The sequence below is a fragment of the Cottoperca gobio genome, chromosome 24 (genome assembly GCF_900634415.1).
Source record: "Cottoperca gobio chromosome 24, fCotGob3.1, whole genome shotgun sequence".
NCBI lineage: Eukaryota > Metazoa > Chordata > Actinopteri > Perciformes > Bovichtidae > Cottoperca > Cottoperca gobio.
Genome location: NC_041378.1, coordinates 15100758 through 15124011, shown reverse-complemented (window position 1 = coordinate 15124011; position 23254 = coordinate 15100758). Strand labels below are relative to the sequence as shown.

Genomic DNA, 23254 nt, shown 5'->3' with positions numbered 1-23254 from the left:
AGTCTGCAACCTATGTTTACAACAAGTCCCTTGCTGATGCTAGGGACTCCCACACTACATATATATATATATATATATATATATATATATATATATATATATATATACATAAAATGTATATATGCAATTATAATACATACATCTTATAAACATGTCTGTGTTGTCTATATGTGTATATATATATATATATATATACATAAAATGTATATATGCAATTATAATACATACATCTTATAAACATGTCTGTGTTGTCTATATGTGTATATATATATATATACACATATATATATTCGCCCCTCCCCATAACCTCCCATGTATAGAGCCGCCTTGGCTTATTTGACTCGGCTCGCACCGACTTATTAGGCCCCCTGGGGTTTTATTGGCCGCCTGCGATCGGGCAATTGTGGTCGCCAAGACTAATTTGGCCTGCCCTGGTGTGTGGTGTCTGGCCGCCCTGGTGCTTGGTGCTTTGTGCTACCTGCTTTGAGTTAGCTGTTAGCTGTGAGCTGTTAGCTGTTAGCGCTGCTGTTAGATGTTAGCGCTGCTGCTAGCTGTTAGCGCCGTTGCTAGTTGTTAGCGCTGCTGCCAGTTGTTAGCGCTGCTGCTAGCTGTTAGCGCTGCTGCTAGCTGTTAGCGCTATTGCTAGCTGTTGCTGCCTTCCTCTCTCATCTCTTCCTGTTGAATGATGAACGGCCTCAAACCGGCGGATTATATAACCTCCTCTCGTCGCTCATTGGTCAGTTACAATTGGCCGTTGCGCGTCGCTCATTGGTCAGTTACAACTGAACACGATCGTCCATTGGTCAGTTACAGCTGAACACCAATCAAAGCACGCCACCAATCGAACCCTGGACACTCAACTGTTTTGTGTTTCCTCTTCGCCAATAAATGTATGAAATACTCATCTACAGGAAGTGATAAAGTGTCAAATCTATTCGAACTGATAGCAAAGGAGTTTCCTTTCATATAGATGTCAAATAAACCGTATTATTTTTCTGTATTTTGATTGGGAAGCCTTTAAACCTCCCCAACTACTGCAGTGTGAGGCACTGATCTTTTCCTTGTAATATCGCTGCTAAATCCTTTAAAATACTTTATAATATAAAGAGGTGAGAGACTTTCCTAAACTGCCAAGTATACTTTTTACCACCTACATGGGTGAAGACTGGTCACTATCAGTGCATCTTTGACATCTTTCCACTCCTTTTTTCCTGTGGGAACCGATTTGACAGCCTTTGTTTTTGCATCTTCCCAGCCCAGGTGAGAAGTAGCGTCACTGGTAAATGGATTTTAACTGACGCCTAAGCAAAGGTTATTAGGGGTTATTTCCATGGGCTCACGCTGAAGAGAGGGTGAGGCCTAGCAAAGAGGGAGAACTAGGATAAGAACTCTCACACATGCCACAAACATTATCGTACAGATTTTTATTTTTCAATATTATGATTTTTAATTATTCAGTTAACAGATACTTTTGTACACAGAGCCTAGAGAAAATAAACGTAAATATTATTTGACATAATTTCTGCACATTTCAATTCCTAAACGGTCTACAACGCTCTGCAATAAACTGAAGGAGAATGTGTGTATATCCTAATCATTAATACAAGTAGTCAAAGTTAAACATGCTGAGTTTTCGAAATACAAGTGCTTACAACATCTATTATGTATAAATCTTGTACAATGTAAACTCCCCCTAATTGCTTAAAACACCAAATTTCCCCCCTGATAGGTCAAACGATAATGATCTCAGTCTCCTCAATGTTATCTACAACCGAGTAATGAATTGTATTATAGACGATCTTTGTACTAGAATAACAGTATTGGCCAATGAAATTACACTGGGGCGTGGATTTCCGGCGGGCTCGTGCAGTCACAGTGCAGAGTGGGCGTTTATTACGTCTTCTTCTCTGGCTCATACATGACTTCACGACTAACGTTACACAAGTTTGGCAACTTGAAATCGTGAAAATTACAGTCGCTGCCAGCCGACAAAGATGACAGAAAGCTCTGCGAACAAGCTGCTAAATGGAGACGCTCGTCAACGGACCCCAAACTGTAAAAAATCGAGTAAAAATGGCTTCGTGAAGAACCACTGCCTGTTCCAACAGCCACAGAAGTATCGTCGTCCCAGTGAGAAGGTAAGGCCCAACCGTCAACTGCTCGATACGGGAGGACCGTAAACAAGCATTGTTGTGTTAGGTACTGTGTGTAGTGCAATCGTTTGAATTAAGAAGATAATGTTAGCTCATGTGCTATTCATTTCTTTTTGTCCCCCATGTTTATATTGCGGCTATACATTCTTAATTAGGAGTATGTTTTATTCGCAGGCACACACAGTGTCAGGTGACGGCAGCCAAACGTCACCTCACAAATAAACTGTAATATTAGATAGATAATGTAGTTACATTATTAGTTTATATAATGGCCTATGCCTAGCATTATGTCCTAGTCTAGTTTTCCCCAATGCGACATATTTCAAGGTAGGTGTTACCTATTGCTACCTCGAACTACATTTCTTGCACTTATTTTTAATCGCAAGGCTTTCGAAATATTAATATTAATAATTACATTTACAATAATAATAAATATTATTTATAACATTGTGGTTTTTAAAGCACAAATTTGGCTTGCAACCAGTAATATGTGCTGTGAAAGCTGTACTTCTTTTTTGCGTTTTAAACTTCTCGTTTAGTGGTACATGACACCTGATCAGGGATGATTGTTGTGGTGACTTTTTTTGTAACCTTACTCTCTGTGTGTGTTTTGAGGTTAGACCGGTCTCTGTTTACACTGACTCCAGTATGACGAAGAGCAGCACCCTGTTGTGTTATTACCAGAGAAACTGTCTGTCTGTCTGTCTCCTGGGAGAGGGGGGGGGGGGGAGCTTCCACATGAAACTTTAGAAGGAGAGGAATGTCTCCAGGCTATGAAGGGTGTGGTCCCTCCTCCTAGTGTGGAATGAAAACACAGAGTGTATGTGTGTGTAGTGCTGGAGGTGGGGTACACACACACATGCCTTTGTTTTGCATTTTTCAGTTGTTTGGTTCAACACAAACGAGAAATTCTAAAAAGCACATATACTGAAATAAATTCATCTCTTTCATATATGAGAATATGATATATTCCAGACTTGCAATAGCATTAAGCTGCAGGGCTGATTTCAATTTAAAGTGGATTAGTTCCAGATGCTTTGGCTGTTTTACCAATAAAATTCATATGCATATAATGTCTTCATCCTGCCAGAAGTTAAGACAGAGTTGCAGGTCATATCACTGCTGATCATGCTATTAAATATTTGTCTTATTCCCAGTTTAAAAAGGGAAATACTTAAGTATTTACTTAATACTTAAGTTGGTATCTTACTTAAGTTAAATATTTGTAACGGCAAGACAAACAAATTAGCATTTTTTTCCATTCAATGTTCTTTATTTCTCTAAGATGTACATTTCCTGTATCTGTGTCACGTTGGTTTCGCCACTGCTGTAAACACATATTATGACTGAGTTTTTTCGCTCCATAGTCACCAGAGTATATATTGGACCCATTTTTCACAAGCTACATATCTTCAGAACATTCTGACACTAAATTGAACATTTTCAGGACAAAACAGGAAAAATGAACTTTGTTCAAGACCAATTAGTCTGATTTGTCTGTCTCAGCAACACACTTGCGAGATCTGGCAACACAGCACGTTTACATTAGTCAAACCTTTGTCCAAATGTTAAGCTAATATCAACTAACTTTCGTGCATACCCTACACCCTGTGTACAAACTTGAGGCTGTACTTGTAATGTTTCCTAAATCAGCTGGTCAAACTGACAGATCTGTCTGTTAACTCGTATAACGAGTACAGTATTTAGTAGCTGTACGACAATATTATGTTTGATTCGTTTCAGACAGTGGTTCAGTAGTGCTATGACGTTGGATGTTACAGCAACTGCAATTAATACAAATGCAGATCCTACTGTTCTGATTGCATTTAAAAAAAGTTATGCATATGGTGGTGTGTTCTTTATAAACTATTTCACAATTGTAAACGTTCTATATTTGTCCCAGTTAATTTCCTGTGGCAGTGCAAGGACCCTGTACTTATGTCTTTATTATTATTATTATTATTATTATTATTATTATTATGAATTATATTATTTTATATTTGAATCTTTGCCCCTGTATAATAATGCAGATCTTATCACCAGATTCTTGAAAAAACATGGCCCTAGTATTTAGACCAGTTACTCAGTTTTAGGCCTAAAGCAAAATATACACCATGTGCAATATTTTCTTATCTATATAGTGTAATATGATCATCATCTCTTGAATTGCAGAGCAATCATGCAAAAGAGCAGATTTCCACAGAGTTTGTTGTTTGGACAGCTATAAACTAACAGCACAGGTCCACCTCTTCTCAGTTCCTGTTTGTCCACAGGTATAAAAGATTAAGCAAATATGACGTCAGTCAACCTGCATTTAGCTGCTGTGGTTGCCATCAGTATGCAGCAGTCTCTTTGAGCGGCGTTCAAAAAGCTTTATTTTTTAAAAGAAAAACAGACTTGTTTGACTGGCTTTAAACTCTCTCTCACACACACACACACACACACACACACACACACACACACACACACGCAGTGCAGTGCTCTCCTGTTCCCTGGCTCAGAGGTATTTCTTGGAGAAGCATGACTGGTCACATGAGGCATGGTTGCTAAGCTGCGGGGCAGAGCCTGTAAAGGGTGACCACCCTCATTTGTTTAATGCTTGTTTTGTAGACAGCCACCCTCAGTTCAGCTTCAAATGATGCTAGTTTATTTTTATTTTTTTGTGGCGCTCCTCCAGGGTGTGACCACTTTATAAGGTCCCATAGTCCAAGATCAATATTGCTATTCATAAAACTCAATGAATTAGAACCAATGGACTGATGGCCATGTTCCTGCTGACTGGTCCACAGTGAACTGTGCATGGTTAACACGCTTATTGTAGCCTTTATTAGGTTTCTAACTCTTTCCAAGAAAAACACCATTTTAACACCTCAGCCCTGCTGTGTGCCGAGCTTACACTGGATTGGTCTGCTGCTCTGGTTTCTATTACAATTTATTGGGCTGCCTACCGGGGCAGATTTAATGAGTAAACAGACTTGAAGCGTGGTTACACCATTACCTTTTTAAAGGTTTTCAACATAAAGTCAGTGTCAGTGTGTTGACATTATTTCTCCTAATTCCGGGCCTTGGCCTTAGATTTGTTTGGGGACCCTTTTTAAATTTCAACTTTTAACTTGTAACTACAAATAATTTTACTTTATTGTCCCCCAGAACCAAAATGTTACACTCAACTCCAGCCTGTACAAGAAGCCCTTTGCGGAATCATTTGAGGAGACGCCTCTACTGGTGGCCGTGTTCACCTACATGGGCTACGGCATCCTCACCATCTTTGGCTACCTCCGAGACTTCCTACGCTACTGGAGCATCGAGAAGTGCCACGTGGCTCGAGAGAAAGAGGAGCAGAAGGTAAAGTAGTTCTAAGAATCCCTTGCATTCATAGGCTGATTAAAAAGACAAACTGAATGTGAAGCCATTCAAGGCTAATTCAGTGGCAGAAAAGCTGAAGCCCTTACATACATCTCAGACCAATCATTCTGAGACTTTCTTTGAAAGATGACGATGGCAAGGCAAGATTATTTATAGAACACATTTCAGCGACAAGGCAATTAAAGTGTTTTACGTGAAACATCAAAAGCATCGAGACAAAGTGCAAAAGAAACGCATGATAAAAGGATATTTAAAAACGGTGATTAAAAAGCCAAGAGTATAAAAAATAAAGACATTAAGAATAACGTAAGAAATGAATAATTATTAGATTTAATAAAAGGCAGACAAAAGTCTTCAGCCTGGATTTCAAAAGAACAGAGTTGCAGTTTTCTGGGAGTTTGTTCCAGATATAAGGTGAACTAAAAACTGAACCATGAATGATACTTAAGCCAAGTTTCCCCGTCTTGTTTTGTAAGCACACATTGCTTCATAGAGCTTTACTTTTATTACAAGATTTCATTAAAGCTTTCATGATTTTATGTTCAGATATCTAAACCTAGAAAACAACTGTGGTACGAATCACTTCCTGCTACAATAGCTGTCACGGTGTCGCAAGTCTTTAACACTCAGTCACACCTTTTTATATATCTGGTTCAACAGAAACTATTGACTGTGGCCTTGTTTGCCGTTGAACAAAGATGGCTCCTTGGGAATATATTGCACTGCCAAGACCTGCCATTAGGAAATCACCAACACTTTACCATTTCCCCCTGCAGGATTTTGTCCCCCTCTATCAGGACTTTGAGAACTTTTACACCAGGAACTTGTACATGAGGATTCGAGACAACTGGAACAGACCCATCTGTAGTGTCCCTGGTGCTAAGATGGACCTGGTGGAGAGTGTTTCCCACGACTACAATTGGACCTTTGAGTAAGTTGCTGTAATGTGGCACTGAGTGTTTGTTGTTCTGTGTCTGTATCAAGGCGTTGTCCATGACAATCACTACTCTCCCAGAGGTGTGTATTTCTGTGCCACTGATCCTTCGCTCAACAGGAAGTTCACTGATATTACTTAAAGTCACTGACCTCATATTTCTGATAATGAGTCATAATTCTCTAGTATGCGTCACATGGTACCGAACAGAATCCCTATACACTATAATAGATTACATTTTGTCCCATTACCTTCATTGTGTTCCCTGTTGTTACCTTAAGGAAATTGATCAATGATTTACAAGAACTGCTTGAGTTCTGTGATGTTTTAAGACGCATAAATACTGTAATGTATGCAAACTGCCCTGATAACGCCGAAGGTTGTGATATATTTACCCTATTGTTTCTCATTGGTATGTACAGTATAATACGAACTATGCCAGCTGAACATTGGGACAATACACTTGTGTATAACTGCCACAGTTATCATGCACTGTGATAATAAAGGATAACATTGAGCACCTGAATGGTTACCAGGCAACAAGGGCAGTCAGGCACACATGTTGAAGATAATTATTTCCATTAACCTAGAGTCAGGGTACCAGTTCTCTGTCTCTGACTTTCTCCGTCTCTCTCAGGCAAACGGGCAGAGTGGTGAAGGATGTCATCAACATGGGCTCATACAACTACCTCGGCTTTGCCGAGAACACCGGCGCTTGTGCCGATGCTGCTATTGAGATCACAGAAAAGTACGGCGCTGGAGTGGGCAGCACTCGCTGTGAGATGGGTAAGGGTCAACAAAAGTTAGAAGATCTGTTTTGTTTTTTTTAGAAGCTTTCATGATTTGTCATTATCCCGCAGTGCTTTTATTTGGAACATTGAGTCAATAAATGATCAAATGGACGTCAGCTGGTAGTTTAACGGCTGCTTCCTCTTTTGTCCGATGCTCTTTCAGTGTGCTATAGAGGCTACAGGCACAAGTGGTTTTGAAGGACTGAAAGGTTGAGTTTCAAATATAGTGAAGAATTGTGAAGGCTGTGAAACTCAAGTCCGTTTCAGTTCAGCACCTAGTTTTCTGCAGCCTGCTTTTTGCGTTTGCAGCTCCTGATTAGTTTGTCACTTTTAATCTTGTTATCTTTAGCAAAAGAAACGCTGAGGATCGTTGTGTATTTAGTTTAAAGCTGCCGTGTGGAGTTTTATTTAAAATAAACAAAAGCTTTGTTTACATTTAAAGTTACTCACCAAAACATTTTCTGTGTATGCTTGAGGTCTACCACATGATCAGTGAATTTATTTTTTCATAAAACATTTGCAGCATTTGCTTTTTAGAAAAAGTATTTAGGTTTACATCCATGTTTACGAGCTTGTTGTCTTTTCTTCCTTGCGTTTGATTCCACCATTGGTGGAACTGTGTATTGCGTTATGCCTGCGTGTCTTCATGCGAGTGCACGAGATAAACAAAACAGGAACCTACATATATTCCCCTTTTTCACTAAAATGAGTTCCGTGCTAACCCTAACCGTGTTGGATCAACTTGCGAACCTCTTAAGAGTCTGTGTGCTCTTCCACCGACTAGAGGCCAAGAGGAGCCAGGTCATGATGTTGCTGCTTTTCCCAACAACGCCAGCGCAAATTTCCCTCACAATAACAATAATGGCGGACTGCCGCGGATCTGTACTCCTGCTGCTCCTACTCTTACGAAGCAAGATTAAATTGCAAGCACGACTTCTCCAACAACTGTTTACTCTTCCTCGTACTCGCAATGAACTGTTGTAGCTCACGTTAATCCCATCCCAGACTCTGACGTAAGTCTCTTACGCATGCGGCTCTTGGTTCCTAGCTCTTGGTGCTGGCTTCGCAAAGAGTTGGTGCACGAGTTAAACCAATATTCGGGGCTGAGAGCCAGCGCCTCTGCAGTGGTAACATGAAAAACTGGTTTGATATCATGCTCCGGCTCTGAACTGACTCTGGAACTGCCTCGGTGGAAAAGCACTAACTGAGCAATAGCTTTACTAGAGGTCAAAAACTCCAAAGGGAAACTTTTAAGTAAAGTTAACTGACCTTTAACAGGTTTAAGAAACCAAGTGTGACATTTCTCCCTTAAAACAACTCTACAAGTTAGTAAACTGAGATTATGTCATTTTCCAGGGAACTTGGACATCCATGAGGAGCTGGAGCAGTTGGTTGCTAGGTTCCTGGGTGTTGAGTCATCCATGACTTTTGGCATGGGCTTCGCAACCAACTCTATGAACATTCCTGCTCTCACCGGGAAGGTATGGAATTTAATTCACTTCCTTCTGTTATTTTCTTTGCTCTCCCGAGAACATCCTGCTCTTTTTTCATTACTTTTATTTTATTTGCTTGTGTTTTTTATAGTCACAATGACTCCTGTACCCCTACTGTAATTGTATATGGAAGTGCCACTAAAAGTTTTGTTGTTCGAAAAACACTGTTTCCTGTGTAAAGTGAAAACAAGCTACGTTTTCAGATGTATGGCCAAGTTTGAAGAGTTTAGACTGTTCCACACTAGTTTCCTGCCAAAAGCTTTGAAAACATCTTGAGTGCAGGGGGGCTCAAGGTTGATATTTGACAAGTCCCAGCCCCTGTTGTTCTAACTCCAACAAAGCACACATTCCAGTCTTTACTAGCCTTTTTTTTGTTAAGCCAATTTCGCTTGAACAGGAAGTAGAAATGGGAACTGACAGGTGTGTGTACCTTGTGAGTCAAATAGCACATTTCCTGACAACCACATGAGTGGAAATACAGACGCGCAGATGGACGAGGGGATGGGAGGGAGAAACTTCCAGCGAGACAGTAAAGATTTGAGTCACTGCCCTCAGTAACTCCAACTGTCAGTTTTCTGCTAGTTCACATTCTTTTGTCATGCCATAATTGTGTGTTGTGTAACAAGCCCATTTATACATTTACCAATGGCGGAAAGGTCCCATGAAATGGCGTGACCCGTGTGAATTTAAAGGTGTGTTCACTTTAAAAGGTCGATTTATGATATAATGGACCTGGGAACATGTTTGCTGGTTATGATTAGTGCATGTGGTTATCAACCATACATGGATATTATCCTGTTAGTGCATCTATTCATGGCAACAGGTATACTTAGTCACAGAGTATCAACGGTTCATGTGAACAGCACAACACACACAAAGTCATTGCTCAACACTGAAACACTCCCAGCGTGTGAAATCCTGGGTTATTACAATTATGCAAGCAAAGCTCTTAAAGAGGGTTAGACTTGAATATTTCTCTCTGAGTAGTTTTTGACTTTCCTGATTAATTAGTGATTGCTGCTCTCGTGATGTCGAAACAGATCATCAGCTAAGAACAATATTAGTTTAACAAGAATATCATTTTTTCTTCTTGTTTTCAGGGTTGTCTTATTCTGAGTGACGAGCTGAATCACGCGTCGCTGGTGCTGGGTGCCCGCCTGTCTGGCTCCACAATTCGGGTCTTCAAACACAACAGTGGGTGACCTCCAATAATAAGTACATTACCTAAGAACAGATAGACAGACAGAGTTGTGACCTAGGAAAACACATATTGCATGACCATTTACCTACACTGGGCATGCACGTGCTGGTGTCAACAGGAAACAGATTGTCTATAGCAGACAAGACTATGGAATGGGCTTGCACTTCCTATAACAAAAGGTCTTGTTGTTGAGCTACCTCTATCTTTTCCACACACGCACTTCTTACTCAAACAGAGAAAAAAAACACAGTTATTTTTCAAACACAGTTACAAGCCTGCTACGAGATTACTGTATCCTAAGTCTTGCTCTATCTCTATCTCACACAATTTAAATTTACTTTAAAAAATGAACAATTACAAATCGTAGTTTTACATTATGGGTCAGGAAATTCTGTCAACACGCGCCTCACTCGTTTCCCCTTGATTTTGTTGTCGTCAAACACTCAAAGCTCCGCTGGATGGCTGGAAGTCCCGTCGTAACCTAACTGAGAGCAGCATTTATTCTTTGATCGTTTACAGTTTCTTTGTGAACTTCACAAAAGTTGTGCAGAACGAAACAAGCATAGATTACGAAAGGCAAGGTAAAGATCCTTCGAGTCCATTGCCCTTCTCAAAAACACAAACCGTACCTTCTTGCGTCCGCTCCATGTAGGGCTGAGAACGCTGCTGGACACGGGAAATGTTGGTCTTCTGCACATGTAGGCAGTTGTATAAAATGCAGAATTTCCAGGGAATCTTGGAAGGACACGAGGTGACTGATGGGACCCAATCAAGAACTGATAGTGGGTGTCTGCGTCGTCGTTTTCAAAGGTCTCCATTTCCCCCCCGTCCAGACTAAAACACAACCCCAGAGTTTTCAAACTAAAATTGGGTCAGCAGCGTTTTCAAACATTTCTGTTTCAGAAACCTGAAAAACAACAGAGTAGTGTGGACGCTAGGCATCAACGTAGCAAAAGATATGCGTTTCAAAACAAACATTTTATTAGTGTGGATGTAGCCTTAGAGTACACCCAATGTCTGCAGCAACACAGAACACATAGGATTTAAGTGGCTACCGTATATCTTTCAACACTATGAGATTTATCTATAATCTGCTTTACTCAACAGGAGAGCAATTACAATTAACACGGGTGTGACTTACAGCAAGTTGCTTCACTGAATGCCAATAGTGTTGACCAACACTTGTTCTCTTACTTTACTTCTACAGTTATACATTTCCCCAACTACCACTTTATCTTTCAGTTATGTACTATATTGAACACACACGCACGCACACGCACGCACGCACGCACGCACGCACGCACGCACGCACACACACTTACAGTCACCAGAGATCCTGACTTACTGTTATCTGAGCTCACCAGGAACCGGGCAGGTAAAGGTGTGTTCACTTTAAAAGGTCAATATTTATGATATAATGGACCTGGGAATTTGTTTGCTGGTTATAATTAGTGCATGTGGTTATCAGCAAAATGACCCTTTCTTACTTTTCTGAGGGCAGAAACCACACATGGATATTATCCTGTGCATCTATTCATGGCAACAGGTATACTTAGTCACAGAGTATCAAAGGTTGATGTGAACAGCGTAACCCAAACAAGCCTGGGTCATTGACACACCTTACTGCTAAGAAAACACTCTTGGTGCTTCAAAGGGTTGTAATCATAAAATATTGACACTCATCCACTGATGAAAGAAAGACGTCGTATTACTTTAGGGGAATAAAATCTATCCTTAGACAAAGAGCGTGTGTTTCTTTGTATTGTAGACATGCAAAGCCTGGAGAAGCTGCTGAGAGATGCTATCGCACACGGGCAACCGAGAACCCACCGACCCTGGAAGAAGATTCTCATCGTGGTGGAGGGCGTATACAGGTACACACAACCATCTGTCTCTCACACACATGTACAGTTCACTTAAGCGCACAAACCTACTATATATCCTTGCCTGAGCTAGATAATTAAGCTTGGCTAATTAAGTTTTATTTCAGTTTTTATTGCTATTTTACTGTAAGTATTTTTAAGCCCCTGCTGTATCACATTACAATAAGTTTACTGCCAATTACTTGGTACCCACAGTTGTCTGGGAGAGGACTCATTAATCTTTATATAGCTTGACTCGTAGTACATCTGTCACTTTAGAAAAGACATGCAAATACTTACAAATACATAACAATGTGAAAGTATTTATTTTTGCTATATTCTTGTGTGACATTGATGCATGCATACCAGTAGTTGGAGTGTTGCGTGCCTATGACTTAGTAAATCAATACCGTTACAATGTAACGCCATAATATTTTAAATGTTTTTATGATCTGAACATGTCCCCATCTTCACTGTAGCAGCAAACTCATTTTAGATTTACATAGGAAGTAAAGCAATATATTCAGCATGTATTTGACTTGAGGCTACACTCTCATGCTGACATACTGACACTGTAAGACATACTGAACACAGATGTTTTCCAATGGGATAAAGTGTGTACACCAATTTTCTTGTTCAGACGGTTTTTTTTTGGCAGCACTCCCTTATATCACTTTGTTTAAATATAGAAAAAGAATAGCGATTTGGAAGTGTACCCACTCTCCTTTTAAGCATAATGCAGTTTGGTTCTCTGCAGTGTACTTTCTAGAAAGGCAATCAATCCTGTTGATCAATAGAGTTGTCAGAGAACCTGCATGAGTAAGTCAATGCCCTGCACTAATGCAATGTTAATGAAGTTTCATTTCCTCTGGGATTTTCAAAGCAAAGGTTTCAACACCTGCACACAATATCACTGCAGCTTTTTGATGTTGGGGTTAGATTGTGGGTGTCAGTCCAACATTACTGTGTTCTCCATAAAGGACCTTTGGGAAGAATATTGATAAGGCAGTGAGAAAGCTCATCACATTTCAAATATTTAATATATTAAATACTATTTATTTATTAGGTCTAAGTATGTCATCATTACTATAGATGAGTTGTGGGACTACTTTGAATTGTATTGATTTTTTTTTACATTATGTTCTTGTGCTGAAGTATGGAGGGGTCCATCGTGCGTCTGCCTGAGGTCATCGCTCTGAAGAAACGCTACAAGGCCTATCTGTACCTGGATGAGGCCCACAGTATCGGGGCCCTGGGGCCTAATGGCAAAGGAGTGGTGGACTACTTTGGCCTGGATCCCAAAGACGTCGACATCATGATGGGAACATTCACCAAGAGCTTCGGTGCTGCTGGAGGATACATTGGCGGCAAAAAGGTTGGTAAACCTTTGCACAGATAAAACTAACGCTGTGAGGTCAGACAGTGGAATATGAAGCCTTCTGCGTTTTTAAAGAAATCATGAAGTGTAGTGATTACAGTAGCTGGAGCACTTAGTCATCCTCTTTTAGGTTCCTCAGCAATTTCCCAGCTGCTGAGACCCGGCACATTGTGTGTCATTCAGTTTTGGTCTTGGGACGTGTAGCTTTCTGTTCTTCTGAAAAGGAATTGCATCAGTGTAAGCTTTCGTTTTCAGTCAGTCGAGCTGAAAACAAGGCTTCTTCAGTTGGCCTAGGTTAAGAGGAATATACAAAAACAGAGCAGACAAACCGATACAAGATGGAACCTAGTACATCTTTAGCATTATTTAAAAACAGAAGATTACTGGCTGAAACGCATGTTTTACAGTTTGAAATACTAGACTGTTATCATGCCCTAAAAATGAGGAAACCCTTTACCCTAAACATTCAAATTAGTTTTATTATATATTATTTTTAATCTATACTCTTAATATAGACTACTGCATTAAAAATACAACTGTACTCACCATCAGTAATAAACAGACATAATAACAAACTTGGATTTCTGTCTATGATGGAAAGATTATGTTTTTACAGAAACAAAATAAAGAGTCTAAAACATTATGGTCAACTGCTTCAGTTTGCAAAAAATCTGTCAGGTTTGTAATAATACTTAGCTATTTTATCCATCAGTGCTACATCGGATCAATCGTCTGTCTTTACCATTCTTTTGTCCTGTGTCGTGCACTGTCTTCTGTGTTGGCGCACTCTCCAAATAAAATGTCCCTGTTGTTATTGGAAAATAAAAGCCACTTTAATTGGATTTCTCTGTCAGGAGCTGATCGACTACCTGCGGTGCCACTCTCACAGTGCTCTGTACGCCACCTCCACATCTCCTCCTGTGGCCCAGCAGATAATCACCTCTATGAAGACCATCATGGGAGAGGACGGGACCACACTGGGTAGGTGCCAGAAGTGCAAGAAGCTTTGATTACTATCCTGTGTCAAAAGATAGTGGGGTGACGAACATCATAATACACAATAGTTACCATCGGCAGAAGGTATACATAAGCCTTTGGGTGGGGAAAGACTGCAGATCAAGTATAAATGCTATCTTTGGGGAGCTTTTATTGCCTATTTTTTCACTTGCGGTTGCAGCAATTCTGAAATGTCCAAGATTTGTGGGTTGTTTTGTCAGTCTGATATAGAGATTGTACAGTACTTTGTATTTGGAATGACTTTCCATCCATGACCACACGATGGCAGTATAAACCTGTGTTTCAGACTTAATTCATTCCTGCAAACGTCTGTAGCAGATGACTGGCTGACGGATGGCGTTCAACTCTCATCAGCGTTGCCACCTTTTGCACTTTGACTCCCTGATATAGAGTGTGCTTGTTTACCTTGGAAATGTTTCATTCCCCGCCGAGAGATAAAGCCTACTATCTCTGGCTAACTGGCAATTATTTACCAGGAAATACAGGTGTGTTAGACAAACTGTGAACACATTGTAGTGTAAACGCCACTGGGGTGTTTTTACAATGTCACATGATCTTATTATTTTTTTTGATAAGTGACAGTTGCTGAGTCATCTCTAAGAATTCATTTTAAATTATTATTTTCTTCTAATTGTTTAAAATGTTCAATGTGTAATTCCGAGCCACCTGCTCCAAATAAATAGGGGGCAGTATTTCACCTCGACTACTGGGTCCATACACTCTATATTCATCAATCATCAAAACTATCAGTTATTAAAAAAGCCAACTAGTTAACAAACCTGCTTCTATTTTAGTAGTTTGTCATTTATTGTATTCTGAGTTTTAGTCTTCTTTATATTGTGTGTTGTATTCTACAGCTATATATCTCTTTCTTCTAGTGTTGATATAGTTACTCTGTATTTCTTCACTCCTGTGTGAGTCTGTCACTTCATCAGAGCAGACTCCTGAAACTGAGTCGCTTTCTTACAATCTTCACGTGGGACTTAGACATCTGTGTGTTTAATGTTTTTAATGTGTCTGTACGGTCCACATAATGTTACGTTTTGATCGTTTATATTTTGGCTCGGGTCTGGGCAGCAGAGACGAGGAAACAAATCGTGCTTTTGTTTCATTCTACGCGCTGACATAGGATCCCAGCACCGGTAGTAACAGCGGGCTGATGGAGCGCTGGGTCCAACCTGTGTAACGACGGCAACAGAAAGTTTGATGTAATGTTGACAAGCCCCTGAGTCTGCCCGAGTCAGGCAGCTTCTTCTCCCTCTGGTCTGAGGGCAGACGAGCTACACTGACTCACTATCGCCTCCTAGACTGGACGGGCTGGAAGCCTCAGTGAGCTGGTTTCAGTAGATATCCCTGCATTACAGCACAGAGACGTCAACACTTCTTCACATTCTGTCGATAATGTTAGTTCATTGTTTTATGTTTAAATTCTGGCACATCTTACACATTGAACCTTTAACATGGTAACTTCAGATTTTGAGGACTACTTTTGTCAGCAGAAAAGTTTCTCTTAAAGGTTGCTGGTGATTTTTGCAGTTTGATTGATTGTGTCTTTCAAGCATGATTTTGCATATTTGAAGGTCTCTGTCCAGCAGGATGGGCATTTTTTTTAAAACTGATGTGAGGACAGTTCCTTACCTCTGTCCGAGTCAACCCAGGCTGATGTGAGGTCTTAAAGTGGTGGTATGTTGACTTCAACCTTCTCCCTTTATGGCTTTCAGATGTGTGTTTCCTTGTGTATCTGTGCTTCTTCGCCTTCATGCTGGGTACAAAGCAGCATGGTGCTTAGGGCCAGAGATCTGTGCAGATCAAACTCTGTTGGACTCATCTCCTACACAAACAAACCGGTCACTGAAGTCTTATTTTTCTTGCAGGGCGGCACCTCTTTACAGCGCTTGATTGATGTAGCCTCTCTTAAAATGCTGACTTAAGAAGATCAGATTACCTTTCTCGCCAGTCATTCAATCATTAAGCACAGGAATAAACACCTTGAGAAACCTTTTATAGCATGACTGCTCCACAATGTCATCTACTCTTTCTCCAAACCATTTCTGAGAAGAGAAGGCCAGACTGACTGACCTTACAACATATCCCAGCCTGACAGGTTTTCCTTGTAGCAGACTAACGATGACAGTCTGATTGGTTGCAGCCCTATCACTGAATCTTCAAAGGCCTGAATTTCAAACAGACACTGACACAAAGTCAAAGTGACAGTTGAGCTGCCTGCTAACAGTTTGTTGCTGAGGACGGCTGCTCATGGTTCGCCTGCATCAAAATGGACATTTGTTGTTTGAAGCTTAGATCAATCAAATATGTAGATGGGACATAAGGGTTTGTGACAGGCAAAGCTTTCTTCAGCATACAAATAATGCTTAAGTGCTTGAAAAGCACATTTTCTGAATATTATATGCTATTCTCTTTTTTGCCAACTGATCACTCAGTGCTGGGAACAGCTTTGGATTCCTAGAGTGTGGAAAAACAATGTCTGGATAAATGTAATGTCAGATTTTGTTGTGTCTCGGGGTGCTTTGAAGCCGTGGTGTTTCTGCTCTGTTTTTCAACACAGCCAGGCAGATGTGTGTTGCTGTTGTGCTTTGTGCAATATGGTTATTTGTTTGGGTAAGATGCTATCTCTGGAGGCTCAGCCTGAGGATTCAGTGAGTGAATCCACATTGCACATCCGACTGACACGTGAGGATTGATGTCCGTTTAGTTTCAGCCTCTTGACCTCGACCTTAAAGAATCCTGGTCGTCTTCAAATAAAGTGTAAGGCATGGTAAAAGACATGGGCTGCGGTTGAGTAGTAAAAACAACGTCCTATGTCTTTTCCTTGACCACGATGGAAAGCGTTGTGCTTCGTAAGCAAAAATGACAAGCCATGGTGTATACTGATGAGGTTTACACTCATCCTAATGAATTTTTGGTTGACATGGTTTCGTTACGGGACTTAGCTCAGAAATTGTGACTTCTTCCTCCACCTTGATTTATTAAACTAACTTCAGATCTTCAATTTAAAAACAGGCTAACTAGAAGAATGCAGAAATCACCAATGATGGATACGCTGCTGTTTCCTTCACTTGGCCTCTGAACAAGAGCTGATAATGCAGTTTTTTGAAGCTAGCAAGCATGAAATGTGGCATGCGGTCACCACATGTACTAATAGGAGTATTAACGGAGCAACAGGAGAGTGAGGAAAATGCCAATCAAGACTGATGATGATGAGAAGAAGTCCAATCAGGCAAATTAAGTGAAAACCCCTGTGTGGGTGGCCCAGGGCTGAGAAGGGCGTTTAATCAAAGAAGATGAAAGATGCAAGCCGGTAGATACTTATTATAAATCATGTCTAATTGCAACAGAACCGTGTTTATATATGTATATGTATTTTTTCCCTCATCAGTCTTCATTCATGGTGTTGAGCAGTTACTGTAAAGTAAGGCAGGCGCATAAAGACCTATTAATTACAAGTTGCCATAGTAATTTAAAGGGACAGTTCACCCCGAAATCAAAAGTACATATTTTTCCTCATACCTGTAGTGTTAATTATCAATCCAGATTGTTTTGGTGTGATTTGCCGAGTGTTTGAGATATCGGCCGTAGAGATGTCTGCTTTCTCTCCAATGCAGGCGGTTTGTGGAGCTCAAAATGCCCAGAAAATACATTTGAAAAACTCAACAGCAAAGTGTCTGTACAGAAATCATGACCTTGTTACTCAAGATAATCCACAGACCTTGTTGTGAACAGTTTTATGTAGGAACTATTTTCTTTCTATCAAACTACACCTGCCAACAAATGAGCACGAGCCTCTCGCCCATGAGTAAATGCACGCTTCCTCCTGCGCAGTGATACGGTTGTTAGGTGTAGTTCGGTAAACCGAAAATAGTTTCTACATGAAACTTCTCACAACAAGGTATGTGGATTATCTTGAGTAACCGGGTCAGGGTGTCTGGAAAGAGACTTTGCTGTAGAGCTTTTCAAATGTATTTTTTTTTGGCATTTTGAGCACGATAAGCCGAGTGCCCTTTAGTTCCATTATAATCAAATCTCTACGCCTGATAGACGTTACGTCCAAGTTTGCCTTGAGTAACAAAATAAGCTTAATAAAAGATTTATGGCCACATTGTGAACTATCCCTCTGTTTATCTACCCTTTCCAGGTGCTGACCGCCTCAGACGGCTATCAGAGAACACCACCTACTTCCGCAGGAAACTCCGCGAAATGGGCTTCATCATCTATGGCAACGATGACTCGCCTGTAGTACCCATGATGCTCTACATGCCTGCCAAAATCGGGTAAGTGATTCTCCTCCATTTCATATTATTTTCTTAACGCATCAAGGATAATTAGGATGGCTAATCTGACAAATCTCCCAAATGATTTCACATTTGGAAAAGACATAAAGGTTTATGCTCTAATTTGAATGACTCTGCTTACGGCTGTCCCTTTTCCAAATAGAATCTGACTTAGTGTGTGGAAAACTGTTTATGATTTGAGTTTCACACATTAAAGAGAACACCATCTAAGATGTGGTGATGGTGGTGGTGGGTCACAGCATCAGTTAGATTTGCAAAGTGTTGCCCTGTGTCTAATGTTGTCGTTGCTTTTCAGGGCATTTGGTCGGGAGATGTTGAAGAGAAACATCGGTACAGTGGTCGTCGGCTTCCCGGCAACACCCATCATCGAGTCGAGAGCACGTTTCTGTCTTTCGGCTGCCCATACCAGAGAGATGCTTGACACAGTAAGTCCTCCAATAATGGGTCCAATCACTGTTTGAAACACAAAAGATAGAGATACAATTCTGAAAGTTACCACACTATATCTACCGTGACATCTAAATGTTGTCATTTATTTTCAAGGACTTTGTAGATTCATTAAGTGAGAATTAGCAGGAAGCCGTTTACAGTACTGTTTTAGAGCCAAACATTTGATGCACTGTGGGCATTGATCATTAAAAGATCTGGCTGGATGGTTTGTGGAGGACAGTCTGAAGATGCAGTGCAGCAAGTTTGGTGTCAATCGAGCTCAAAATGTGGGAAGAGATATTTCAAATGGGGTGAGTGCAGGTGGAAAACAATCATTACAGTAATGAAAAAGTCCAAGTTAAAACTGCATTATAAAAATTCAATTTCCAGCAGAGACATCCCATAGGTTTACAGCTATGATTAATTTTAATCACTACAAGGACTTGCCATTTTTCTCTTTACCTTCTTATTGCAGAAGCCTTTCTCAGATGTCTTGCCATAAAAGGGGCCGTCTTTACTCTGAAATGGTGCAGAAAGTTTCCACTTGCTGTGGGAACAAAACAACTTCAAAATGAGCCTGAAAATCACTTTAAAATGATCATTAGCACGTCAGCACAAACTGGAAAACTGCCTCTAAGAATATTTGCATTTGCTCCACTGCCATGTCTTATATGCATCAGTAAGAGGATCACCTCTCTCTGTATTCGGGGAGATGAGTAAAAATAGTTTCTTGGACTATCTGGGCTCTACGGTTTTTACTGAGGGCTGCCACTTCCAATATACAACTGCAATTTGATCTTTATGTATCATCCCAGATGTAAAGCGAAAGACCTTTTGATCATCATCAACATCATAGAACAGTTTCAGGAGGCTTTTCTCAGCTGTCAGATCTGCCTGCCTGCCAACTGACAGTTTTCTGTGTCTGTCCACGTACTGAAAGTGCGCCTGATGAATAATTAAGGCTCTCCAATGTGTCCTTTTATTATAAGGAACTTAGAAGGCCAAGCTGTCTCCAAGTATTACAGCGTGGCTCAGACGGAGACTTTTATTTGAGCTGCTCTGTCTCTCCAAAGACACTTCATTCATCTTACTGAGGAGCGTGTCAACACCGTTTGTAATAGTCCATTTAAAGGGCATCAGCCTGCCTTTGTAGAGCACTTCGAGGAGCCGCTTTTTCCGTCTTTGGAACAGCCAGCCCTCGCTATTTCTCAAAGCATGGAATCGGGAAGAGAAAAAAAAAAAAGGGTCAGGAGGAAGGTAAATTGTTTCCAGGTGCCCTGCAGTGTTGCAACACTGATACAGTCTCTTGTGGAAAGACATGGAGAAGTTTCTGTTCAGTTGTGGTTTATGCTGTGAGCCTTCTGTTCACCTTTTGCTTTCGGAGCCCGCTCTTCTTCAACACTGACATGTTAAGTGTGTGAATATCCAAGTGTGAGGCTAAGGCTCATCACTTCATTTATCACCCCCAAACGCCATCCTCTTTCAAGTTGTTAAACTATGCGTGTAATCTGCTCATCTTGATGTTTGTTTGGCTGTCTTCACCTCATTTTGACTGACATAATGTATGTTTTTTTTGGATTGAGATTAATAGCATTCCTCCTGTTCTTTTACCAGGCATTGGAGGCCACCAGTGAAGTTGGCGACCTGCTGCAGTTGAAGTACTCCAGACGTGAACAGCCTCTTCCCTCGTTCAGCTGGATGGCCGAGGAGAGCCTGCTTCAGGACTGAGCCCTCTTCCTGTCATATCCAACCCTCTCCTTCCAACTCACTGTCCCTCCCTTACTTTACCTTTTCCTGTCTGATATCCCTCATCTTCCTCTGAGCCAGTCTCTCCACCCTCACTTTGCCATGTCACCTCGCATCCGACTCCAGTGGACTCACCAGAACCAAAGTCTTCACAAGTCCACCCCACTTTGAAAGCTGCACACTCGCGCACCGCTCATCAGTGTGCAGTCTGCGAACTGTGTAGCTGATTTCACCCTCAGCAGGGGAGGATCACCCACATCTCTCTGTTTGTCCTAACTTATTTGTGACTACATCAGTCTAACATCAAGCCTTATTCCCATGTGCACATTGAATGTGTGTCTTATTTGTGCAATAATAACAACAAACTTAGAGTTTCTTTGTAATTCAAACAACCTAGAGCGAAGTAAACAGATTCTTTTCCATGAGTTCTTACTCATGCACCTGGAGAAAAAAGAAATCTGATCATAGCTAATGCTATGATGAACACGAGAGTAAAAACATTATATATGTAAATATTATTTATCCCCATGGTGGTGATGCTGCCTCAGGGTAGCATCCGATACCGCAAAGAGAGATACATTATTTCAGAGGAGTAACAGTAGCACATGTGCTCCATATGTATTTATCTGATAGCTTTTATTTTCTAATCACTTTTACTTGAAGAGAATATAGAATATCGGGTTCTTTCCCTAACCAAAGGATGTATATGTATAGATATGTTTTCTACCTTTTTCTCTTAAAAATGCAAAGCAGATGTTCCAAAAGAAAACATTTAACAGGGAAAGAATCCCAGGGGAGCAAGACTAAGGAACATTTGTACTACTTATTTCCTATAAATATTTTTCAGCCTTATTTACTGTTTACACCTGCACTCAAAGAACAGTGAGCTCAGTGTCTTTAACATTTCTACAAGCTAATGAACGACATGTGTGATTTTTATTTTTTAATTGCTAAGTCCTTCTCACTCAAGTGCTTTCATAAGAATCAGTGTCGACAGTGACCTCTGAGCACGATGACGCGCTGCAACTTAGATCTGTATGTATGACGATGGCGCTCCCGTGCCCATCTGATTTATAGACCGCTTTATTTATTTTAAATGTCTTCGTTATTTTATTTTTGTGAAAAAATCCTTTTTATCTGAAAGGCAGCTCCAAATGTGTCCCTTTGTGTTTTAACTGACTACCTACACACTTCAATGCCAGCACTACTGACAGGCATTGTAAATGCACAGATGACGTAGTCACTGAAATTGGCAAGATTTGTATTGGTATGCTTCAAATGTGATTGATTTGATTTCATCTTCTGGAATGACATTCCATATCAGCCTGCTTTCAGTGTCAAGTGCAAGTTTTACTGTTTTTTTGTCTGACTTTTCTGTGTGAGGTCACCTCAAGCATGGCATAAATGCCACTGTTTAATATTCTGTTCATGTGCGTGTTTATGTTCTACCACTTAATTGATTGGAGTGCAGCCGGTCAAAAAGCTGGCCATCGTCTGGCAATGTGACCATTCCAATAGATGTTCATCAAAGTGATTAAACTCAACTCGAGTTTAGAGAAGCTTTTGTTATCACAGCACAACTGTTTTGGGTCTCTTTTAACTGTACATCCATTCAAACTGATTTACTTTGTCTTTGAATGATTAATTCCAATATTGTTGTGTTTTTTTTCACAGAAAATGTCTTGAATAACTCTGTGATACATCTTCTTTTAATAAATATAATATACAAGGTGGAACACATGACTATGATCTGGAAGTGCACTCTTCAGATATATGCTCTGACATAATAAAGAAACAATTATTCTCGTCAAAGTTTCCTCTCAAGCTGTCTTAGCTACGTTAAGTCTCTGCTTTTCTGTCTATGGAGGCAAAATTGTAATTGCAAACAGCAACGTGACTGTTTCTTTCAGCCAGGTTTCCCTCATTGAAACTGAGGAATTACTGTCAAGAGAGATTATAAAAATGTTTGAGTTGTTTGGAGCTCTTTGATGTAATGTGACAGTTTTTCCCGCCTACCTACCACAAATACCTGTGAAAACTGACCTGCAATGACCGTTGGAAACTTGCTTATCAGTTGCTTTTGCCCTTGGAATTGTATTTGGGTTGAAGATAAACCACTTAAAGGAGCTTGTAAAGCCGTGATGTTTGTTGACCATGCTGTTGGAAACAGTGCTGCAAAGATTAAATCACTTTCTTTGTATCAAGTTCTGGAATGGCTTTGTGTTTATTTACGGCAGGCACACACACAGACTGTAGTCACAACTTAAAAGCTCATGACAAACATGTTTGAAAGCCTTTTTGACTGATAAGTCACTGACATCCTGCCATTACACAGCATTCCACATCGGTCAGTCATTCACTCCAGTCTTTAAATGGTATTTTTGTGTAATTGTGTGCCAGTAGGACAAGATGGCTTGTTTTAGAAAATAACATGTAATTTAAGAGATTGTAGCAACAATTGAAATAATTTCTCAATGCATCTGCGGGATATTTCACTTTAGAATTCGGTATAGAAGTCAGAGTATTTGATTAAATAAACTTTCTCAGTGAGTAAATCCACTTCATGCCCTGCAT

The 23254-nt window shown here is 40.4% G+C and overlaps 2 protein-coding genes across 2 annotated transcripts in view; one reads left to right on the top strand and one right to left on the bottom strand.

Moving 5' to 3' along the window:
* Nucleotides 1–23254, bottom strand: part of LOC115003692 (poly(A) polymerase type 3-like) — a 981812-nt gene that overhangs the window by 712930 nt on the left and 245628 nt on the right. The window lies entirely within an intron of this gene.
* On the top strand, nucleotides 1905–21984 carry sptlc2b (serine palmitoyltransferase, long chain base subunit 2b). The gene is made up of 12 exons (XM_029425579.1): nucleotides 1905–2138; nucleotides 5304–5498; nucleotides 6296–6450; nucleotides 7091–7239; nucleotides 8601–8725; nucleotides 9838–9931; nucleotides 11707–11812; nucleotides 12956–13175; nucleotides 14033–14159; nucleotides 18349–18484; nucleotides 18801–18930; nucleotides 20549–21984. The coding sequence occupies exons 1-12, from the start codon at nucleotides 1995–1997 to the stop codon at nucleotides 20660–20662; spliced, it is 1695 nt and encodes a 564-aa protein (XP_029281439.1). The 5' UTR covers nucleotides 1905–1994; the 3' UTR covers nucleotides 20663–21984.

Coding starts and splice junctions, on each gene's coding strand:
- sptlc2b (XM_029425579.1), top strand. CDS start 1,995: ATGACAGAAAGCTCTGCGAACAAGCTGCTAAATGGAGACGCTCGTCAA. Junction 14,160..18,348: donor AGAGGACGGGACCACACTGG/GTAGGTGCCAGA, acceptor TACCCTTTCCAG/GTGCTGACCGCCTCAGACGG. Junction 18,931..20,548: donor CCAGAGAGATGCTTGACACA/GTAAGTCCTCCA, acceptor TTCTTTTACCAG/GCATTGGAGGCCACCAGTGA.